Source organism: Bidens hawaiensis, unplaced genomic scaffold, assembly GCF_021521415.1.
Source record: "Bidens hawaiensis isolate Kalapana, Puna unplaced genomic scaffold, B.hawaiensis_p1.1 tig00047738_1, whole genome shotgun sequence".
Lineage (NCBI taxonomy): Eukaryota > Viridiplantae > Streptophyta > Magnoliopsida > Asterales > Asteraceae > Bidens > Bidens hawaiensis.
In genome coordinates, this window is record NW_027498551.1 from 51,008 (window position 1) to 76,355 (window position 25,348).

General features: G+C 40.7%; 1 protein-coding gene and 1 pseudogene across 1 annotated transcript; one reads left to right on the forward strand and one right to left on the reverse strand.

Moving 5' to 3' along the window:
* Positions 1-16,462: 16,462 nt before the first annotated feature.
* LOC143597206 (uncharacterized) lies at positions 16,463-18,543 on the reverse strand. Its single transcript, XM_077075777.1, has 3 exons — positions 18,482-18,543; positions 17,740-18,398; positions 16,463-17,586 (listed from the first exon to the last, which is right to left on the reverse strand). The coding sequence occupies exons 1-3, from the start codon at positions 18,541-18,543 to the stop codon at positions 16,463-16,465; spliced, it is 1,845 nt and encodes a 614-aa protein (XP_076931892.1).
* A 4,296-nt stretch (positions 18,544-22,839) lies between these two features.
* Positions 22,840-24,417, forward strand: LOC143597209 (CBL-interacting serine/threonine-protein kinase 14 pseudogene; annotated as a pseudogene).
* The last annotated feature ends 931 nt before the right edge of the window (positions 24,418-25,348 follow it).

Here is a 25,348-nt window from a genome sequence, read left to right on the forward strand (position 1 = left end):
ACTATCGATAACAGGTCGTACATTTTAAGTCGAATAAATAATTAGCCAAAAATCATGTAAAACCGGTAAAATAGATCAATAGTGGGCTGCCATAATGAATTTTAATGATGTGACATATCTCATTAAACTACAAACGTTATAAGGTTTTTAAAGTATAGGGTAAAAAGTGTTTTAGGCCAACCTAGCCCAACCCATTTTGACCCATTATCAGGTAGCATTGATATATTTTTGTCTTAAGGTCATTGACCAGGAAAAGCAAAACGCTGCAAGAATTTCTAAAACTAATAGCTTTGAGCTGTTAAGAACCTGGTATAGCATAATATATATTAATACAATATAACTTATCTTAAACACAACTTGTAATAATAAACACGTAACCGTACCCTGCCCGTGTGTTTCTGCGCGCCAAGTTGGTACGATGGTCCATTTGTGTTAGACATACTAATAAGATAATTTGATTTGTAGAGCAGCAATAGACGACCGGTAAAAGAAATTTTAAGTTGTTTCATCCCAAAAGAAAAAACATATTAGTACAGTTGCATCATACAAAATGATAAAAGTAGCGTATGCGTTACAGTTAATTCGTTGAAAAAAAGAACCTAGGCATCTTAAACTGTGTCAACAAATTACAACATCTCATGCTGCTTCGTTTAAATGCGAAAAAAAAAGAAAGAAAAGTCCAAAAAAATAATTAATGCTTTAATCTCTGGACAGTTTACTAAACCAAAATGAGACAGATTCACCATATACCTTTGTTGTCTCATAAAAAGCTTAATTTGAATGGGTGAGCAGTGTCGTTTGGCGTAACCGTTGAGAACCTTTTCAGCGCCATCACTCGATGCCTCGATGGTTTCTTCAAAGAAGAGAAAATCAGTTAGTATAATTAAAAAAAACTAAAATCTAGTGTCGTAATTGCAGTCACCTTTTTATTAGCTTTTCAGATAAAAAGCTTTTAAGCTAACAGTAAGCTCTTAAAAGTCCAGGTGTTGTAATGAATCCTAGATTGTTAAATATGACAATTTACCCACACAATGAAAACTTATAGTGTTAGATTCGGAAGACAGTGAGTGAACTCAATTGTACAAAGCTTCCTAAGCTTACAATGGATTGGTTTATAGATTTTGGTATCTAATCGACTAAATTCAGTTTCAAAAAAAAACCCTAACCATGTCTATAATATGTTACAATTTGAGCCAAAACTGAAATTTGATATCATATTAACATTACCTGTACAAAACTGGAGATAGAAAGAAGTCGCTCGTCTGGGTTATTTTGATTTGTAGCCTGATAATTAAGAAAGAATTACATGTCAATGACAAAATGCTAATGCAATTTGACAAACTTAGAAGGAAAACGTCAAAACCTCCACCCATTCTCAAAGAAATGGACAAAGTGACGAAAAAAGTCATTGTTAAGAAATGGACAAAGCGAGGAAAAAAGTCATTGTTAACCTGCCATCTCCGCAGCAGCAACAATTTTTGGTTCCGGCTCCATTCTCAACGCCCATAACAACAAAAGCACCACCACAAAAGAACTATGAATCTACAAAGGGAAAGTACTAAAAGAAACAACTTATTCATCTATATTCATTCTTACCGTTAGGTGAGCTAGCCAGTGTTGAACCATTAGCCGATTCAGCCAGTTTTGACCTGTTATGCTTGGCAACTACCTTTGAGCCGTTAACCAACCCAGGCAGATTTTACCTGTTAACCGAAGCGGACAGTTTGGACCCGTTAACTGACCCAATAGCACATTACAAGTCCATTTTGCATACCTAATCTGCCAAAAAATAACCATGTCTTTGAAAACTAATTCTCCCTTTTAAATTAATAAAACCAATATGTTCACTAATGCATAGACACAATCTTTGCAATTCACATGGCATATCACATATGCAGATTAAAGTATGGCAAATGTATATTAAAACCTAATGCACATGTAATTAGTTATGATGGGTGAAAATGGTTGGTTAAACATGAACATGGTAGACAGGTATAACCTCAAAGAGATCCTTACATTCTAAAACTTTTTTAGTTGAAACCTAGTATCTTTCAAATGACAGTGGATTTAGAAATTTACTTAGGATATGAAGAGTATTATATTCTAATATATTGTTACAAATTTGAAAGTAGTAATTTTATAAAAAAAAAAGCATGCAAAACCCAAAGCAAAAAGATATGCGACTAAGACAAATAAACTCAGATATAATGGAAACGGGCTAATACAAAACCTACCCAGGCGTCAGACTCACTCAGTAAACTTATTTCAAATTTCCAACTGAAGCAAAACATTACCGTTACGTCGACCGTGTTCGGGTTGGCCCGTTTAATAACAGGAATAGTAATAATAACATGTAGGGGTTATCTGGTTCGATTTAAATATGTGAAACCATTCAAATCGTATCGGTTTGGTTACACAGTCGGTTTTTTTATCGACTTTCGGTTACATCAATGTTTCAACTGTATTTTTGGTTGACATTAGTTTCTATCAATCGTAATAACTCTAATCAAAGTCCAGATTCTACTCTAATTATAAAATTACTAACAAGGCATAATCAATATCACTGTTTAGAAAGACAATTAGGCTAATCAAAACCACCCTCATGTAAAATAATTAAGTACCAGAACCAGATGAATTGTAAAAATTATGTGATGAGAACCCACATTTCTATGACCCAAAACTATATTTCTAATGGCATCAAAGCAATACAAAAAATGACAACAAACGAGACTCATACAAAACACCGAAGATGCTCAAATACATAACACCAAATACAACACAAACAAAGAATGACAATTGACAAATACAAAATAATTATCTTCGTGCCAGTAATAAGACGATGATGTTTAGCACTATTGTAATTAATGAAAGACAGTATTTGAAAGAAGCAAAACTTACATACCTGCGCTTTAGCGGACGTCTTTAATCTGTTGATTTCTTTAATACGAATCAATTAGCTGTGTGTGCAAAACAAAGAAAGATTATTAGGCAAAATTCACATAAGATTATAACAAACATGTGGTGTGAAAACATAATGATCTTTGATATCCACAGCAAACATATAATAGGTAATTTAATCGAATCTTTATTAAGGATTTCGAAAATTGAAGCGAATCTTTATTGCAAGGTTTGATTGGAGACCCAGGGTGTGGATGATGCAGTTGTTACGGGGGTTTCGAGATTGATAACCCCAACTGATCAATTGAAGCATTCAATAGATGGTTGCAATCAAATAAACGTTCCAATCATACATCGGTTTCGATTGATTGATTGAGTAATTAATAACGTAGCCGGATACGGAGTCGGAAAGTCACCGGAGAGGTACCAATTTAATTTTACGGCGTCTCGCCGGAAATTCATAAATTACTATTTTATCCATAAAAAATGCTTAAAATCTTAAATTACCATTCACCCATATCTGCAACACCTGCAGAAGCATAAAGCATAAAACACGGAGATTGCTTCGCCAACTTTTTGATAGAAAAGTTGAAAGTCAGAAAGTAAACATGTAAATTAGGGTTAGATAATGACAAACCAATTGAATATTCAGGCTACATTAACACATAAGAGAATCACTGTAATTTAGATACACGTGGAGAAACGATTTCGAATGATAATTTCAAATAATCGACACTAATACCAAGATTAATCGTATAGTTTAGCATACCAAAGTTGCTTTAACCAGAGAAACCGAACGATAAACATACCAAGACAGGGGTTTTGAAGAAACTGTGAATTGGGGAAGGCTTAAAGCGTGATGGATCGGACCATGGGGTCTCTAATTGATGAAATGGGAACTTTCATAGCCACTCTCAATGTGGATTTAGTAACTGATTAACAACCAAGAATGAATCATAATCCCAAAGAGAACAATAATTCAATTCCAAATCAAAACTTTTAAAAAGGAAAGTTAATAGAAAAAACAAAATCAAAATCAACCCTAAGTAGGAACCAGGCATAGAGTGTTCACCTCTGTTGATTTGTTTTCAAGAAATTTGGAGGAAGATAGCTTAAATTGGTTGTTGGAGGTCTCGACATGTTGTACCAATGAATCGCGAGTGCCGTAGATTGAAGATGATTGCAAAGAATTCAATTGGATTGAGACGATGGATGGAAGGGAAGCGTATGTATAACCCAATATGTGTCACTGTAACCTATGGCGAAGAGAACTTGATCGGTAGGGTGAATTCATTGTAGGCTTTAATTAGATTGATGAAGTCTTGAATGAATGTAACAGATGGGTTGATGATTATATTGATTGATTGTATTGAATGTGCCGGATTGTGAACCTTGGCCGGAAAAATGGCCGCAGATATTCAATGTTACGGCGTCTCATGTGAGAGAAACAAGGAAGGTGAAAGGGTTGCCAATACGTATTATAAATGTAATATAGATATTGGTTTTTAATACTCTCAATTTTCGCTCAATAGTAGATAACACTCCTAACTTTTGATTTGTTACCCACCACTCCCAACTTTCACTCTATTTTCTTGTACCACTCACCGTCTAAATAAACACTAACCTCGTTAATGTTTTGAACTAAAAATGTCATTCAAATTAGTTGAGGGAGTAAAACAGAAATTTTATTTTTAACACACAACCTCCATTTCCGGTGACCTCGTTTTTCCGGAGAATCTGAGTTTTCCGGCTATCTCATCTTTCAGAACACCATATCCATCATTTCACCGAGCTTTACATATGAATCTAAGTTTTCCGGCGAGTTGCAGGTTTCCGGCGAACACATTATCCATCATTTCACCCCCCACCTCCCCAAAACCGCAACCCCGCCCCCCGCCACCACCAGTGTCTCACCCAGCCACCTTCCGAGATTGCATGCGTGCCGGAAAATCGAGTTACAGGTTTCCGGCGAGTACCATCTTCATCATATCTCCATCGGTGCACAATCTTCATTATCTCCATCACCTTTTTATACCTCTGAACCATCTCCATTTTCCGAAAGACTAGATAGTCGGAAAACTAAAATTCGCCGGAAGAAGAGGTTGCCGGAAAAACGAGGTAACCGGAAATGGAGGTTGTATGTTAAAAATAAAATTTCTGTATTACCCCCTCAACTAATTTGAATGACATTTTTAATCCAAAACATTAACGAGGTTAGTGTTCATTTAGACAGGGATTGGTACAGGAAAATAGGGTGAAAGTTGGGAGTGGTGGGTGACAAATCAAAAGTTAAGAGTGTTATCTACCAATGAGGAAAAGTTGAGAGTATTAAAAACCAATATCCCTTTTATATAAACAATATAGCGCAAAGTTTGCCGAGCATAGATTGGTCGTTAATGTGTGATTTCACTTATCTAGCTAGCTAGTTAAATGGCGGGATTTATCTTTTGTTACCTTCCAATATATATAAAAGAAGTCGCCTTTTGGATTTTAAATAATATTTTAATATATTAAATAGATTTAAAATATTTTTTTAACGAAAACGTTACTCATACTACACTTTTATATCAATAATTGTACTCTATTGTCTAGTTTCAAATTTGAAACGTCTCTAAAAACCGAATGTCTTTACCAAATAAGCTAGCTATACATTAAACGTTTTTTCTTATTCTAATCCGCTCTCCATGGTCAAAGATCAAAAGTTTGAAGTTAACTAATTTAATAAATAGCAATTTAATGGTAATTAAATGTGAAGAGGTAGGTCCCAGCAGAGCCCAGTTGGACCCGCAAGACTCACCTTGAAAAGAGACGTCTGCGCAGAAACCAACTGGATACGCAGGACCCACCATGCTCAGAGACGTGACGTCCTTACGCGCAGTACGCAAGCTGTTCCCGCAGGAAATGCCTCCCAATGGTGAAGTACTCTGCCTGTTCCCGCAGCTGCGGATACAAGCCATCAGGGAAGGCCACCCGCGCAGCAAGGCTACACGCACAAGGCACTTAGCTCTCAATAATTCAGTTGTCACCTGAAGGAATGAGCAAAGCCGGGAACAATCCCGCACAAAGGCGGGAGGGGGAATACTCCCGCCCAAATAAGCCAGTCCGTACGATACGGGAAGATCTTCTGTACTGTACCTGACGAGGTATGGGCAAAAGATCTGACCAAAGATACGACAGCTTATTGACAACAGTATGGCGAGCATCATGCTCTTGTACTGTATGTCACTATTAGCCGCTGCCTACTCACCAACTCCTGTCATACCACGTGCATAGCCGGCAGTTGGTGGAAAAGGAATAGTACACAGCAGGCCTGGTCACTGTCAGCCGCTGCCTACCCACCAACTACCAGCATGGCACGTGCGTAGGCCACAGTTGGTAGAACAGGAATACTATTCAGCCGGCTACACCTTCTTGGAAACCTACATTCGGCTATAAATACCCCAAATGGTATGATCATCTTATCATCTTATCATCATATACTATCTCGTATTACATATTATACCTGATATCTGCTCTAGCAATCTCTTAATATACATTTATATTCAAGAGCAATCTAGTCTGATTCTCACGCCGGAGGGTGGTCACAAGAAGGAACCCCCCCCCTTCTCAGTGACGAGCTCACGGTGTCTGTTTTGCAGGTTATCAGAAGAACCATCTTTGTCGGGTCTAACCCCTCGTGGGAAACATCTATTCAACCCCCAGGTTACCCGTAATCTGCCCGGGGTCCGATTAGTGTTTCTTCATTGGCGCCATCCGTGCATAAAAGCTAGAACTTCATTTCTTTTCAGTTTTTTCAAACTTCTGGAAAGATGGTTAAAGAAACTCCGGTAACCACAACCCCAGCTACTGGGGGGAATACCGCTACACAGTCTTTACAAACACTACCCCGGTTACCCAAGCCGGGGCAAGTGAAGTAAATTTTACGAACACTACCCCCAGTTACCCAAGCTGGGGCAAGTGCAGTAAATAATCGCTCACTGGGATTCACCGATACCCAGTTAGAGAAACGAACAAGGCTCCCCCGCCAAACACTCGATGAAGTTAAGGCATGGGCGGAGGCACGTCAGAAGGAATTCCAAGCTGAGTTGGACGAACGTTTGCGTTCCGTCCAACAGGCTGACGAATTCGAAGAATACTTGGACGATGATTCGGAGGAATCCGATAGACACGCAAACCATCGTCATAAGGCGAAAGGGAAGCGTAAAGAAACGGACTCCCAACCGAGAAGGCGTTTTGGGGAAGCCTTCAAACCAAAAAACCCAGGTGGAAGCCCACGTGACTTCTCCAAAACATTTAGACCAACTGTTGCAAATGCGGGAACGTCCAAATTTGCAAGGGACATTGCGGAAGCAATTGCCCCAAAAAGTGCCAAACAAATGTCCAACATAGGCACATATGATGGTATATCTGACCCAGACGACCTTTTGAACAGATTCATAGCGGGGGCAACCGTCAGCAATTGGACGGAACCTACGTGGTGTTACATGTTCCAAATGACGCTTGTTGGGCCAGCTATAGCGTGGTTCGATCGTCTACCGGTCAACCACATCTACGACTGGGCAGACTTCCAACAGAAGTTTAGCCAACACTTCAGCCAACAACGAAAGTATACCGAAGAGCAATGGACAATCCTCAAATGCATTCGAGAGGAAGATGAATCTTTGCCAGCCTTCATCACTCGCTTCAACTCAAAGAAGCTAAGTCTGGGTAACATTAGCGAAGATCTTGTTCGCGCTGCTTTTATTCAGGGCGCGAACGACCCAGAGCTCATCCGCACCTTAACGGGTAAAGATGGCATGCCATCCACATGGGATGCCATCATGACAGCAGCTAAACGCTTTGCGGAAACTGAGAGGCAACTGGGTAGAGATCTCCCACAGAGCACAAACCTCTACACCCAGAAAACAAGAGAAGACAACGTCCTTACCGCCCGACTAAACAAAAAGCGGAAGCTAGGCATTTGGCAGTCAAGGGTAAACTTTGACACCTCATCCGGCTTGCAGCATCGGTTAGGCGGAAGGGATAACGTACAGTCAAACCAGAACTCCAGATGGCCGCCACTCACCAAAAGCGTCACCGAGATATTTGCCACTGAGGAGCTCCCATGGCCAAAGGCTCCAATAATCCGACATCGTCACAATGCTGATCGGAGCAAATACTGTGACTTTCACAGGACAAAAGGCCACAACACTGAAGAATGCAAAGACGTAAAGGACATGGTCGAAACATTTGTCAGAGATGGGACGCTCGCGCACCTAGTGACGCAATGAACGTTGAGCAGGCTGATGCGTGTAGAACCCCAGCCGGGGAAAACACGAATAAAATTGCAGCGTCAATGTGGAGACTACATGCTGCGTAAAGAACGAGATCCCGAACCAGGTGCATATCGGCTCGATGGCACTCCCATCCCAACAACATGGAAGGGAGCTCAATTACACAGTTTGCATGTAGATCAATTCCAAATTTGTAAAGAAAAGGCCCAGAGCCACTTCTAATGGAAATGATTCTCCTTAGAACATCGACGCTGATAATTTTACATTTATACTTTTATGAACTTTCAACACTGATGCCGGTTTTCACCGCATACATGTGTGAAAGTCGTTGCGTGGGGAAGGCGGCAAAACCCGCATAAACCCAAAAAAACGGCAAACCTTCACGCAGGTCAGTTAAAGGTAAAGTTCAGTCATCCCACTAAATGAAAGTGCCGGTCTATCCGCATGAATCATGATAGAGGAAACTGAACACTAACCTATTAACAACCGCGCGTCGAACGGTTAATTTATTCAACACTGATGACGGTTTTCACCGCATAATTACGTGAAAAGTCGTTGCGTGGGGAAGGCGGCAAAACCCGCATAAACCCAAAAAACGGCAAACCTTCACGCAGGTCAGTCATAGGTAAACTTTGGTCAACTAAATGAAAGTGCCGGTCCTAACCGCACAAATCATGAGAGGAAACCGAACCTATTGACAACCGCGCGTCGAACGGATAACTTATTCAAAACAGAGAATTTCTAACAAAAGGATGAGGAAAACCTACACGCAGGTTAGATGTAGGTAAAGTTTAGCCATCCTACTAAGTGCAAGTGACGGTCCTACCCGCACAATCACGAAAGAGGAAGCAAAACTTCAACCTATTATCTACCACGTTCAAAGGTTAACTTATCCTAAATACTTAGAAATTTCAAAAAAGGATGAGGAAAACCTACACGTAGGTTAGATGTAGGTAAAGTTTAGCCATCCTACTAAGTGCAAGTGACGGTCCTACCCGCACAATCACGAAAGAGGAAGCAAAACTTCAACCTATTATATACCACGTTCAAAGGTTAACTTATCCTAAATACTTAGAAATTTCAAAAAAGGATGAGGAAAACCTATACGCAGGTTAGATGTAGGTAAAGTTTAGCCATCCTACTAAGTGCAAGTGACGGTCCTACCCGCACAATCACGAAAGAGGAAGCAAAACTTCAACCTATTATCTGCCACGTTCAAAGGTTAACTTATCCTAAACACTTAGAAATTTCAAAAAAGATGAGGAAAACCTCCACGCAGGTCAGATGTAGGTAAAGTTTGGCCATCCTACTAAGTGCAAGTGACGGTCCTACCCGCACAATCACGAAAGGAAGCAAAACTTTAACCTATTATCTACCACGTTCAAAGGTTAACTTATTCTAAACACTTGGAAAATTGCTAATTTAAACTAAAGTATGCAAGTCATATAACGTTTATAAAGCAAGGAATCCAGTGAAAATAGCGGTCTTACCCGCACAAAGATTTATATTTCATAATATTCGTTACAAGAATGGCCGGGTAACTACCCGCCTACAAGAATATAAATCTATACAAGCTAAATCTATCCTAGCAGTGGGAAGGGATCTTCAGGATCAAGCTTCAGGGCCACTTCCACTTGGACCAGCACCATCAGTAGAGCGTGGCAGTTCAAGGAAAGCTTTAAGGATAGCTAGCCCATCATCAGCAGCAGCAACTTCGTTTACCTTCTCCACCACCGGATGCGGGAAGGCGGCATACTGATTCACTGCTTGGTCGTATACAGCTTCAGTATCTACATCAAATAAAGGGAAGTTGGAAGGCGGGATGCCTTTCTCAACGAACCCTAGACCAAGCAGGAAACCGGCCTTTTCCCCATCCTCATGAGAAGCGTTGAGGGCTGCGCTCATAGCATCGTCATAAGACGTCTCCGTGAAGACCCGATGCACAACCTACAAAAAAGAAAATATACAAGTATCAGAACCTTTTCTATTTACAAAGAAAAGCGTAAAGACATGAAAAGCATACCTGAGACAACGCTTCTCGAAGAAGCCATTCCTTGGCAACCAGAGCCTCCTGGAGGGCAGCTTGAGCTTCGTTACGGGCGCGTTCGGCTTCACTCTTGTTGAGGTTGGCAAGCAACACTTCTTTAGCCGCAGCCTCTTCGACGCCCTTTAGCTTCCGCTCAGTGTGGTCAAGCACCCCCCTCTGGTCCAAGATCTCTTGGAGCTTTTTGGCGTCTTCCATCGCCAAGGCATCATGAGCCTGCTGGAGAGCCTCTAATTTGGCTTTAAGCTCCTCATTCTCCACGCGTAGAGGCTCAGCAACAGCTTCAGCCTTGGTGGCCCTCTCGGTTGCGTTCCTTGCAGTTTCCTTAGCCAGCCGAAGCTGTTCGTTAACAGCTTGGGCAGCCTTGGAACGGGCCTCGAGTCGGGCCTGAACTTCAACCTCGAGGGCCTTGAAGGCCTTCTCCTTTTCCGCAGCCACTGCGGTAAGCCTTACGTTCTCCTCCCGGACAGCCCGCGCCCGAGCTACTTCTTGAAGGCGAGCTGCTTTTAACTTGTCGTTTTCACGACAAAGCAGCTCCACGCGCGGCTGCATCCGGGCCAGGAGAACCCGGAGCTCATTGGTTAGCCTACCCTCCTGGTAGCTAGCCATGGCTTCCCCCAACGCACCACTGGGAGCTGCGTGACGAGCCCACTCCACGCACTCCACAGGTGTGCGAAGGGTTGTTCCTCGGCGGATGTTCCATCGTGGAACATACACTTCATTGGAATCCGACACTGTAAAAACCATAAAGCAGTTAGGAAAAGATGATAAAAATATGAAAAGGGCCAAAAGAACCCTACGCACCTGTAGGGTCAACAACAGGCCGATAGCCGCCAAACCCATCACCTGAACCCAAGGGAAATCCATCCAAGAGGTCAGGTAGATGGGAAGGAGGCAGAGGTTGGCGATAAGCCCCATGCATACCTGAAGGATCGGCCGTCGTTGCCGATGACGGAGGAGGCATGGTAAAAGCCGCCGCGGTCGCCGCTGCGGAATCCGCAGCAAAAGTAACCGCCGGCTCAGTGAAAGATGCGGTAAAAATGGCACTGACAGCCGGCGGTGATGTCATCACAGCTGGAACAGTCGGCTCAACGGAGTGAGCAACTGAACCAGCGGAAGCAGGCGCAGGCGCAGCCGCCTGGGTCGTCGCCTCAGGTAGGCTGACCAAGCCTACCGTCATGGGCGGAGGGGTACTCCTCTGCGCTCCACCCTGGAATGCGTCAACATCCACGCCTGCACAAAGAAGATAAGTATTAATGATGGAAAACTATGAAGTTAAAAATAAATTTTGTACTTACGGGTTTTCTTGAGCCTAAAAGTGCGGACAGGCGGGGATGAACCCGATGGAGCCGGCCTCTTCACGCCGCTCACCATTGTCATCCTGGGCTCTCCGGAGGTGACAGTCGTCGCAGCCTCCGGAGCGGTGGTCTTACACCACCGGGGTTCCCCGCCACCTCCTCGCTCTCGGCCTCTGAGTCAGACCGAGGCACCGGATCGGCAGTGGAGGCCACCTTCTCCTTCCCCTTCCCGCCGGCAGCCTTCTTCTTCCGCACCAACGGAGGACCATCTGCGGATTCCTCATCAGAACATAAGATTAGAGGAATTCCAGCAGAGGTTTCAACATTGAGGGGTCGAGGGTTGAATAGCGCCTTACCTGGCCGCCTGGCGCTCAGGATCTCGTGGCCTAGCGGGTAGACCTCCACGAACCGATCCGCCGTTTGTTCTAGGATGGGCAACTCGTTCTCATCTAGAGCACGAGTACCCATCCGAGCGGGACTGTCAGCCTCCCGCGGATACAGGAGCGACTGCAAGTCGTTCCCCTCTAAAATAAACAGGAAAGAAGTTAGAAGAGATTCTAAATCAACAAAAAGAAACAGAGCATACCGTAAGGAACAGAGTTCGAACCGTATTCAAGGACGATTGGGATCTTTTGCGCATCCGCATCCTTCCACACCCGGCTCATCCCGAGCATCACCATCCCGGACTCCGCAAACCGGTAAACCGGAGATTGGACTCGGGATATCTTCGAGAACCATTCCGCCTCCTGGTAGTTGGAGGCGTGAAGGCTGGGAAGTGCTTGCCCATTCTTGAATTTCATGGCAAGGGGGATGGCGCGAGCGGAGATGTAGAAGAACTCCCGCTTCCACGAACGAAGACTACGCTCGGTTGCGCAAATCTTCAAACCCTTGATCCGGGTTATCAGCGTATACCACCCCTGGATGCACCTCCAAGAGTAGAAGGTCATCAGGCGGTCGACATAGGGCTCAATGCCCAGAATCCGGCACACCCACTCGAAGTGGCGAATCTTCGCGATCGCCATCGGGTGCACCTCGGTCAGGTGTACACCGTGCCTCTCTAGGACACGGTACACAAAAATTTGTCAACGGGAACCTAAGATTCCCATAGACAAAGAATGCAGCATATACCCCGATCTTGCCTCTGGGGGCATCATACACCGTCTGATGGGGTTCAGGAAACTCAGGCTCGAGAGACTCGAGCATGAACTTCCTGACGATGTACTGATACAGATCGACAGGCAGAACACACTGGCACTCGCCAGCAGTACTCTTGTCATCGGCGAACACCCCAGCCTCCTGGGCTGTAGCTTCGAGATCGTGAGAAGACATCTTGCAGATGAAAGAAGAAAACGATTTCAAGAGAATGCTCGACTGGAAAGGTGAGTATTCGCCGGAAATCGTTTTGAAGATGAAGAGAAAAGTGAAAGTGTGGATTACAAAGAACCCTCTCCCCCTTTATATACTAATCGCAATTAATGCGATGAAATTAATGCGGAAGAGAGAGAAATCGAAGGTGCAATGAAACTATGACACGTGGCAAAAAGCAAGCTGGCAACAGCTGTTGAAAGGACGCGTACCATTAATTTCGCGGCCACGCGCCCGAAAAATCGCGCCCACGCGCCTGAAAAAGCGTATGGAATGACCATGTACTGTCACGTCACCATAACTTCCTGCACGTCCTGGCACAGTCAGAAGAAACCGTCGCACGACGTTTCAGAGGTTTGGACTGTTCTTATCCTTTCACCAACCCTTCGAATTTCAAAAATTCAAAAAGATTCAAAAGTAAGCGGGAAAATACCCCTTACCTTGGCAACCAAGTAACCATAAGACGGGTGCGGGTACAGTGTTAAGGCAAAACCCTTCACATACTTAGCACCTGCAGGGAATTGAAGCCAAGAATACCTCGGCAACCAAGTAACTATAAGACGGGTGCGGGTACAGTGTTAAGGCAAAACCCTTCACATACCTAGCACCCGCAGGGAATTGACGCCAGGAATACCTTGGCAACCAAGTAACCATAAGACGGGTGCGGGTACAGTGTTAAGGCAAAACCCTTCACATACCTAGCACCCGCAGGGAATTGACGCCAGGAATACCTTGGAAGTAAAATAACCGTAAGATGAGCGCGGGTACAGTGTCAAGGCAAAACCCTTCACATACCTAGCGCTCCGCAGGGAATTTAAACCAAGAAGGATCTTCTGGGCAATGCTTGCGGAAACGGAAATAACATCCCCGCATAGCGGGAACGTCGAGAACTACATTGTTTAAAGCTCCAGGATGGAATTGGTGGTTTTAACATAATTGATCACTATGTTCAAAACTACCAAAACCTCATGGAGAATCCACACAAGTGGGACTCAACGCTCCTGACTTGCGAGGAGGTTACAGACCTACTCGCATCATACCCAAAGATCAAACAGGAAAGTCGGGAATTTCTGCAAGTGATATAAGGACTTCCGCGGGAAGAATCCCCATGGAAAACCTTAAAACTAAACCCTTTTCAAAACCCTTTGCTTAAGTCCAAAAGTTCACCTCACTTTATTAAACATTCATGAGAAGAACATTGGACTGGGGGGACTTGAAGAGGTAGGTCCCAGCAGAGCCCAGTTGGACCCGCAAGACTCACCTTGAAAAGAGACGTCTGCGCAGAAACCAACTGGATACGCAGGACCCACCATGCTCAGAGACGTGACGTCCTTATGCGCAGTACGCAAGCTGTTCCCGCAGGAAATGCCTCCCAATGGTGAAGTACTCTGCCTGTTCCCGCAGCTGCGGATACAAGCCATCAGGGAAGGCCACCCGCGCAGCAAGGCTACACGCACAAGGCACTTAGCTCTCAATAATTCAGTTGTCACCTGAAGGAATGAGCAAAGCCGGGAACAATCCCGCACAAAGGCGGGAGGGGGAATACTCCCGCCCAAATAAGCCAGTCCGTACGATACGGGAAGATCTTCTGTACTGTACCTGACGAGGTATGCGCAAAAGATCTGACCAAAGATACGACAGCTTATTGACAACAGTATGGCGAGCAGCATGCTCTTGTACTGTATGTCACTATTAGCCGCTGCCTACTCACCAACTCCTGTCATACCACGTGCATAGCCGGCAGTTGGTGGAAAAGGAATAGTACACAGCAGGCCTGGTCACTGTCAGCCGCTGCCTACCCACCAACTACCAGCATGGCACGTGCGTAGGCCACAGTTGGAAGAACAGGAATACTATTCAGCCGGCTACACCTTCTTGGAAACCTACCTTCGGCTATAAATACCCCAAATGGTATGATCATCTTATCATCTTATCATCATATACTATCTCGTATTACATATTATACCTGATATCTGCTCTAGCAATCTCTTAATATACATTTATATTCAAGAGCAATCTAGTCTGATTCTCACGCCGGAGGGTGGTCACAAGGAGGAACCCCCCCCCCCTTCTCAGTGACGAGCTCACGGTGTCTGTTTTGCAGGTTATCAGAAGAACCATCTTTGTCGGGTCTAACCCCTCGTGGGAAACATCTATTCAACCCCCAGGTTACCCGTAATCTGCCCGGGGTCCGATTAGTGTTTCTTCAAAATGCAACCACATATGACTTCTAAGACAGCGTGTACATTTGGCATGAAACTAGAGGATGAATAGATGATCAATTCAGTTATTTAGTGCATTCGTGGTTATAAAACTTATAATAATTGTAATGGATACATCCATTATCCACAAGAATCGAATGCAGCAATAGTTTAAAACAAAATATTCCTTGAATATACAAAAAGATTCAAGAGATCGAAATGCAACAATAATTCATAATAAAGTAATCTCTAATAATATTATCCATTATTCACATGTTGTTGTCACAATAAATAACTAGCATGTGACACCATCTGGTGTTTTTGTCGACAATACTAGACCTTGCACCAAAAGTCATAGTGAAAGTAACTTTTAAGATGAAATTTCACATGATAAGGCATGACGGAATTTGGTATAACGTGTTAAAAAACGTATGATATTTGAGGTAGCATCCTGTGGAAGAACAACATGTGTGTGATTGATATTAAATCAGATTTTAGCGTCCATGATAAGGCATGAAGGAAAAGTCATAGTGAAAGTCATGACACCATCTGGTGTTTTTGTCGACAATACTAGACCTTGCACCAAAAGTCATAGTGAAAGTAACTTTTAAGATGAAATTTCACATGATAAGGCATGACGGAATTTGGTATAACGTGTTAAAAAACGTATGATATTTGAGGTAGCATCCTGTGGAAGAACAACATGTGTGTGATTGATATTAAATCAGATTTTAGCGTCCATTATCATTGATGATACCCTAATAATAATGTTGTGGGCACAATTATGACACCTGGTACTATGTTGTGTAAAGTTTTTATTTGCAAGTTTTACTGGTTTGAGTTGCACCACGTGTACCGTCAGTTAATACTCCTAGGTAAGAAGTGGCTCTCACGAGCCAAGGCATGTTAACGTGGCTAGGGTGCGATGGTCAAAGGAGAAAACGTACGTTCTAGAGTTAATTACATATGATTGTTATAAATATGTAGGATCATCAGGCTTGATGACCTAATTATGATGTTATTAGCATTCCAAATATAGATCTAATTAACCACATGACTTAAGAGGTTTGTAGGAATGATGAGATACTTCATGGAATTCCTTGAGAAGCTTCATTGGCTTACCAGAATAGCCTTATCTTTCCTACGAGTGCAGTGGCGGATCCAGGAATTTTTTTTGGGTGGTTCACTACTTTTATATGTTTCAATTTCACCGAGTCGGGTATATAAAATTCCGGGTCGGTTTGAGGTTCGGGTCGGTTCGATGTTTCGGGAAAAGTTCATTACATAATAAAAATACGATAAAATAATAAAAGAGACACCGTCATTAGAAATTAAAAAACACATAATATCAATACAATAGTCTTTATGAATTAAAAAAAATTCTTATAGTTGTTCCCTACGAGTCTTCATCTTTTGAAATCGTTGCATTACTTCTTCAACCGAAACTTGTTGGAGGAATTCCCTTTCAATGTAACAAATGCAAGAATCGTTCATGTATTCATCACCCATCCTATTACGCAAATCCGTTTTCACATTCTTCATTGAAGAAAAACATCTTTCAACACTTGCCGTTGCAACCGGCAAAACCAATGATAACTTTATTAAACGATACACTAACGGATAATCAATGTGTAATCTTGTTTTCACCATCATTTTAGCAAGATCGCCTAAGCCACTCAAGTTGGCAAACCGCTTATCTTCTTTCACGTTAGTAATGTAGTGGCCAAGTTCATATACAAGCTTCTCCTTTTCATCAAAATCAAAATCACATGGATACATCTCGGCCAAGTTTATCAAGTTTACTTTACTAAAGGCACTAAAATTACAAGACGGGCTCAAAGAACTCATATTAGTAAGCAATTTAGTGGTTACCTCATTAAAGCGGCTTCCAAGCTCTTGAATTTGCATGTCGAGAACCGTGTTGAAATTATTAACCACATAATGATGACGATTGGTGATACCGGTCTTCTTTCTTTTAAATCTCGGGTCAACATACTCGGCTTCCATATCAACCACTTCAATTTCATATTTTTCACAAAAGGATGTGACATCTTCCAAAAGTGAGTCAAAACCTTCAAGTCGATACCTTTTTAGGCCTTCATCAGTTAACTTAACTAGCTTAACTGCATTCAACATATCTTGATCTTTTCTTTGAAGCGCTTGACACAATGTGTTAGTAACACCCAAGATGTATTTCATCAAATGTAAATAAAATACAAAATTAAAAGTTTTTATGAATTCTTGAAGCCCACGTGATTCATTTTGGTAATTTGAAAACTCTCTCGATTTTTCTATATATTCAAGCACGTCAATAACACAAGGATATAAAGTAAGCAAACGGAGAATTGTTTTTTCATGAGAACTCCAACGTGTATCCCCAGCTCTTGCAAGTGACAACTCTTGATTCTTTCCACTTCCGGTTTCAACTTCCGAATTCAATCCCAAACTTTCTCTTTGACTTTCTCTTAACAGATCTATTCTTTTACAAGATCCACTAACAACATTTACTAAATTTGATAATTCTTTATAAAGTATGTAAATCTCATAATGTTTGGTTGCAAGGCCCACAACAACAAGTTGAAGTTGGTGAGCAAAACAATGAACATAATATGCCGAAGAATTTTCTTTCAAAATTAAAGCTTTCAAACCATTAAACTCACCGGACATGTTGCTTGCACCGTCATATCCTTGGCCTCTTACTCTACTAATACTCAAGTTGTGGCGAGCAAATAGGTCATCAATTGCAGCTTTAAGAGATAACGCGGTTGTTTCCATAACATGAACAAGGCCAATAAATCGCTCCTTCACAAATCCTAATTTATCAACATATCTTAAAACCACGGCCATTTGTTCTTTTTTAGAAATATCTCTCGATTCATCAACTAATATGGAAAAGACATCATCATTAAGTTCTTCAAATATCCTCTTTAATACTTCTTCTGCAAAACAATTACAAAGTTCTTTCTGGATTGATGGAGACGTCATTTGATTATTCCCGGGAGCATTACCCAATATAACCTTACCAATTTTTTCACTTAGTTCTCCAAACACTTTTAAGAACTCAATAAAATTTCCCCTGTAAAGAGATTCTTCAGACTCATCATGACCACGAAAAGCTAATGAACCATTCAACAATGCTTTGGTAAGTCTAGCCGAAGCATGTAATCGGATTCTATATTGTTTTTTATGTAGATCTGTTCCCTTATCAATGGCCACAGGTATAGACTGAGCTTGGTTAAGTAAGTCTTTCCCCTTTTTACGTGCTTTGTTGTGAAAACTATTGATTTTTCCAACATGATTGCTAAATTTCTCCCGACACCTATTCCAACATCGCAATCCTTCACTTAGAAATACATCATTTTGTCCACTTTCCTTAAACAAGTAACAATGCAAACAATACACTTTATCCGCTTTGACACTATATTCCAACCAATTTCCAAATTCACTAGTGTACCATTCCTCATTAAAGCGTCTTAATTTACCACTAGAATTTGTTAGAGGACAATCATGCACGGTTGGTTGACATGGACCTCTAAGTAGATATGCCCGTCTAATTTCATCTTTTTGACTTGGGTGATAAGATGAAATTGGTTGCCTTTCGGAAGGATCCCATGGTAGATCATCCAAATTTATTTTTAATGGTTTACTACTTGAAGATGATGATCCAAGGTTCGATGGTTCACTTTGATAATATCTCTTCATATTCAAAATACCTACAAATCAACAATTTCAAACTAACAAATTTAAAACTAAGAAACTAACAAAAACTAACAAACTAACAAATTAAAACCAATAATCATTAAGGCTTTATAGTAACTGCCAATGTGTGTTGTTTGATTGAGCTTTATTTGTTTTATTCACATAAGTTTATTTAGTGTTGGTGAATGCAGATGGTTATCATTAATCACAAAGCAAACTACTTTCAATAATCATTTCGAATAAATAAAAAAAAAAGTTACAAATTTTCAGAGTTAACATAAGTTACAAGAAGGACTGGGTTTATTTGAAATAAATAAAAAAAATAAAGTTATTCACATAAGTTTATTTAGTGAAATAAATAAAAAATAAAGTTACAAATATCAAAACAAATTTTCACTCAGACAAATCGTCGAACAGGTGGAGGGCATCCCTGGATTCGGGAATCGTCATAAGAAGGACTGGGTTGGATCAATATGAATCGGATAACTAGAATACAACACTCTCTTTCAAAAAGATTTTCACAAAGCAAACTACTTTCAATAATCATTTCGAATGGATTAAATAAAATGAATCATACAAGAAGCAAAAAAATACCTACAAGAAGCAGTGACTGGTGAGCAGGCAAAGGACACCAGTCTGCAGCGACGGACGACGGTGTGGACAACCGGGTTTAGTTTGGTCAATATCGGTTTTTGTTGGAATTGATTTTTATGGGGGCAAGGATTGGTTCAGGGGTTTGAAACCAGTTCGGTTTACCGTTTACGTGTGACTGATTCAATCAGAGGCGGAGGCGGTGTGCCGGAGTGGCTGAGCTGAGGGTGGAGTGGTGGACAGAGGCGCTGCAGCTGCTGAGCTGCTTTGCTTATGTTATAAAAAACCCTAACAGGCTAACATCAGTTAGGGACTTAGGGTAACTTAGTAAAAAAAAAAAAAAAACTGTTAAAAACGGGAATAGAACTTGCGACCTCCGGGTTACAAAACCCACAAACTACCAGCCGGGCATGCACTTTATATGTTTTTAAGATGGTTCCTGTATAATTTATAAGGTGGTTCATTTATTATTTTCTATATATAAATACACTATAATTTCGAAACTCGGGTGGTTCCGCGGAACCACCCGTTACTACCGTAGATCCGCCCATGTACGAGTGATCAAATGGCTTATTCCACTCCTTCCAAGAATGTTATGTTGTGGCTTTAGGGTTCCATGATATGCCTATATATCTTAAGTAGTTCTTCATAGTTACAACACAAGATTAGCTTGATCGTGTCCCTTTGGGATCCCAATGTTAATTTTTTCATAATGTAAGTAAACACCGTCTTTTTAGGAGACTTAACACACACACATGAGATATGTGCCGTTGTGGAGAAAGATGCGTCAACCAATTAACTTTATTATCGTATGATATGGTGAGTTGGAGACTTGGAGTTTCATTGTTTTCACAAGCTGATCACCATAGTTTTAAAGCATGAGAACATAAATTAACTTAAAATACGACAACCATTGCTTGCGAGTAAAAGTTGCTATAGATGAGATTAAATCATTAAACATGTTACTTGTCAAAAAAAAAGTTATTTAAGAATCTCATAAAATCTAAGAGTTTCATATTTAATGTGAGCGATAATTATAACCTACTGTGCTCACTTCTTTTTACATGTAATGCTCACTCATATGCGATTGGATACAAGTAATTTTCATCTTATCATTCAATACCAAAATTTCTAACTTTGGAATCTGGTAGATGTCAGGTTGCCTTCACACATCAACCACTTATCATTATGATCAATTTCGTGGCAGAATAACGTAAACCATACCATATTCCTCAACTGGTTATGTAACCTAAGGTTCGTATATACTTATGCATGAGAGCCGAGAGGAAGCAATAGATTCTTGGTCGTTTCATTCTAGAAGAGTTACCTATGATAACTTCACCAAATGATTTTGATGTTCGTATAAACACTGACAATATGGTTAACACGTGAGATGATTATTTCTATGAAAACATGCCTTTGAGGAGATTTTTATTCTTATAAGCTTTTATTATTCTGAAGTATGCACACTTTCCATCTATAGAGATTAGAGAACACTCATAAGGATTGCAGAAGCAAATAGTAAACTCAGGCGTTCGAGCACACAATGAGTAGATACGGTTGTCAAACATTTGGCATGCTACATTCTCCTACTGCCAAAACATGCAAGGCATCATGCATTTGTTGTACATCATTGGTATCACTCCATAAATATTGCCTTTACTTATCATCTAGGCTAAAGGGACACTCATAGAAAAGTTGATACAATCGTGCATTAACCTAGCTTTCATCACCGCTGATCGTTCCGCCTCAATCCATCCACTGGGGTAGGCCATTACACCCAATAGAACATATAAGTTAATTATCAATCAATACATAGTAACTACTTTAACACTTACGTTATCACCATTTATCCTCAAAATCCTATATACCATTTCATTTATCAAAAACATCCCTTTAAATGAATCTTTACCCTTCAATTTATTTATAAAACGAACTTTCCTTTTAATTTTTCTTCATTTACCATTTTCATATACCTTGTCGTTAATTTATTCGTCCCATAGCTACACGAGAAAATGGTTATTGCCTTAATTATTTCCTGTTACTTTTCACACACGACACACCCATGGTGTTACACTTGACCTTGGAGTCTAAACGTGTGACATACAGTTAGGATCCATTTTGATTTTATTTCAAAGTTTACGCAACTTGTAAGTTAAATAAATATTCAATTATAAAATAGGAAATTAAATATCATCACAATCATTTAGATCATATCACATCATTTCATGTATGTCATCATCATGCTAAACTTCACATATTTACCGTAACATCTTTCGTGACTACATACATGTCAAATTCGCCATAACTATGCCACTTGGCTCTACTTCATCATGGCATCTTGATAAACCTCATGTCCTCGTCTTATCATTTGTGTAATAACATATATCACACATGTAAGATTCATAATACACACTTAATCTTATCTTATATCCATAACAATTTGTGCATATTAACTAGCGCTTTCACTCCTACAAATCACATAGTGTTATAAAGTAACATTTATGACTAACATACCCTGCACATATTTACCATGTAACACACTTTCAAACACATGCAAAGCTATCATGACATGTATAGCAAATTAGCAATCATCCTATCATCTCGTTATACAAACATAATGACTCAACACACAAAGCATGTTGTGTATCACCATAACCACATAACATAGTGACCATTCAACTCCACAATTAACCATATAATCAACAAGTTAATTATTATCAATCAGCCGTCTTATCATATGTACATGTTCAGCCTTAAAACGTTGTATAACGCTAAAAATGACTTTATATGAGCCACTATTTCGTCCGGCCATGGACTCATCTGAGTAGTGGCCCAACTCGCATTTAATAATACAAGATATTCAAGTGTTTTTATGGTATGTACACTTTTCATCGGTTAACCACTCCTAAATATACTAATGGTAGTCACTAAATCCAAACGTGTGTAAACACAAAATAAATAATTACAATTATCAAACATTTAATCATTTGATGTCACGCTAATTGCATGTTAATTCTTAATTTCTTATATTCAAAAAGTGGATCACTTTAATGATGACTCGCCTCATGGATCACTTTAATCATTTGATGTCACGCTATTTGTGTATCATTGCAGTTTCTACTTTACAATAGCTTTCACTTTTCACTATTTTTAGAAAATGATATGTTATTACTTATCACACCAATCAAACTTACAAAAATCCATATATTTATATATAGCATCTTATATTAGGAATATTCATACATCCCCCACTATTCCTCTAGTTCAAAGCATCAAAATCCCTTCACTCTATCCAATCATCATCATCCATAACAATCTCTAAAAAAATAAATAATTACAATCCTCATCCTACCAAAAATTTGAAGAATTCGTTGATAGTTGGTATATATTCGTAAACCTGGTCGACTGATTTGTTTTTAGTTTTAAAAAGTTCTCTTAGTTGTTACTTTTTAGTAGCAATCGGTGACCTTTTTTCTCTTACCAAACTCGGTCTTTTGTTTTTAATGATAAAAAATTCACGTGATGCCGGCTTTAGAGCACGCCGAAGACGAGCTGCCTTACCCGGCAGAGAGAACACTCTTCAGTAAATACGAAGTCGGGTGGCTCCTTGGCTACGGTGCTTTCGCTAAGGTCTACTATGCACGTGATATCCACACGGATCAACACGTAGCCATTAAAGCCATCAACAAACAGAGTATTCTCAAAGGCGGACTCTCCGCGAACGTTAAGCGCGAGATCTCTATCATGCGCCGGCTACGTCATCCGAATATCGTACGCCTCCGTGAAGTTTTGGCTAACAAGAAGAAGATATTTTTTGTTTTGGAGTTTGCAAGAGGCGGTGAGTTGTTTGCTAAAGTAGCGAAGTCACGGTTCACGGAGCATCTCAGCCGTCGGTATTTTCAGCAGTTAATCTCCGTCGTCGGTTACTGCCACTCACGCGGAGTGTATCACCGTGATTTGAAGCTGGAAAACTTGTTATTAGACGAGAATTGGAATTTAAAAGTCACTGATTTCGGATTATCAGCTGTGACGGAACAGATCCGTCACGACGGACTTCTGCACACGCTGTGTGGGACGCCTGCTTACGTGGCACCGGAGGTTTTATCGAAGAAAGGATACGACGGAGCGAAGGTGGATATCTGGTCATGCGGTATTATTCTGTTTGCTCTCAACGCTGGTTATCTTCCGTTTAATGATTCGAATCTGATGGTTATGTACCGGAAAATATACTCCGGTGAGTTTCGAGTGCCACGGTGGACTTCACCGGCACTCAAACGGCTTTTATCGCGTTTACTCGATACGAATCCTAAAACGAGAATTACTGTTGAAGAAATTATTAACGATCCGTGGTTTAAAATCGGTTACAAAGAGGTTAGTTTTCATCACGATTACCTCGAATTGAAAGACGATAACGCCGGTTCCGTTACTTCCGTCACGCCAACGGCGGTTAACGGCGGTGATTTGAAGGCGATGAACGCGTTTGATATTATCACGTTCTCCTCCGGTTACAATTTATCCGGACTGTTCGATGAGTTAGAGGAAGGAGAAAGGTTTTTATCGAAGGATTCGCCGGAGAAGATAATCACGGCGGTAGTGGCGGTGACGGAGGGGCAGAGGTTGACGGTGGTTACCAGAAAAGAGTGGTGTGTGAAGGTAGTTGGGGGGTATAAATGTAATTTCGGGATGGCTGTGGAGTTAAAACGATTAACTGATGAATTAGTGGTTGTGGAAGTGAGGATAAGAGAAGGTGAGGTGGGACCCAGTCAACGGATGTGGAAAGAAAGAATTAAACCGGGTTTAAGTGATTTGATCTATGAAACCGGTCCGGCCGATTGTCAGTGAGTGGTGTTCGATTATTGGCTTTGCTGGCACTCCATTCTTTTCCTGCCACGTTGTTTTGTCGCATGTAGCAAATGGACAAAATCGTAAATTAAAAATGAAAGATTTTAAATTTCTAAGTATAAAATAGTATCATGCAAATATATATTTTTTATTTTTGTATTAAAGTTTTGATTATAAAATTATATTAAGTTTTATTGTTTTCAGTCTTTTCTTTTTGGTATTTAATTATTTATAACCACCAACTTACTTTAGTTTTATTCTAAACAGAATCTTTTGAATACTTTTACAATGACAAAACTGTTGTATTTAGTTTTACTAGTGAAATGAACCACTTAAATCATTCTTTTGGATCTTCTTAAACTGGTATTATCAACTGTCACGGAAGCTCAATGTTTTTTGTGCACCAAATGTCTACAACATCAGGAACATTTACAAAGGTACAGTACTAAGTATTAGATTGGAGTGGACTGATAGCCATTAGGCGTAGTGGATGGGCTACAAATTGGGGTGTTTTGCGTCGTGTGGCGCCCAGTCAGTAAGGGGTGAGAATTTATTTTTGGAGTGTAATTGTGTAGGGGCTACAATAGTAATATATATATATATATATATATATATATATATATATATATATATATATATATAACACATATGAATAAAATAATAATATACTTTTCACCTCTTCCGACGACAAAAACTTCCCGCCCCAATTCGCCCCATTATCGCCTGGGGGCGGTGTTCCCCCCCAAAAATCGCCCAAATCACCTGGATTCCTCGCCCCGTTACATATATTCATTACTCATTAGGCACTCTTTAGACCATTACGCTAACGTTATGCCCAACTTTAGACCATTAGCCATTAGGCACTCTTAATAGCGTTATACCCAACTTTAGGACGAAATGGATAGTCCAACTCATATAGAAAACTACAAAAGATCTCAACATGCAAATAGCGACCCAATTAACCCAACCTCCCTCCCTCCATCTTAAGAACCTATACAGATTCTCACGCCTACGAACTATCAAACGGAGAGGGTCCCTCCTCTATGGCGAAACTAGTAGTTCTTGATTATGCTAGAAAGAAAGACTAGTCCATTCCGAAAGAAACCAATAAAGCACTACTATAATCATTGTAGA

Excerpts from the sequence above, each read along its gene's own strand:
- LOC143597206 (XM_077075777.1), bottom strand. The coding sequence starts at position 18,543 with ATGAGGAATGGTACACTAGTGAATTTGGAAATTGGTTGGAATATAGTG. Across the intron at positions 18,399-18,481 it reads ATAGTGTCAAAGCGGATAAA|GTGTCGGGAGAAATTTAGCA; the intron begins GTGTATTGTTTG and ends ATGTTGGAATAG. Across the intron at positions 17,587-17,739 it reads CGGTGCAAGCAACATGTCCG|TAAATGTTGTTAGTGGATCT; the intron begins GTGAGTTTAATG and ends TATCAAATTTAG.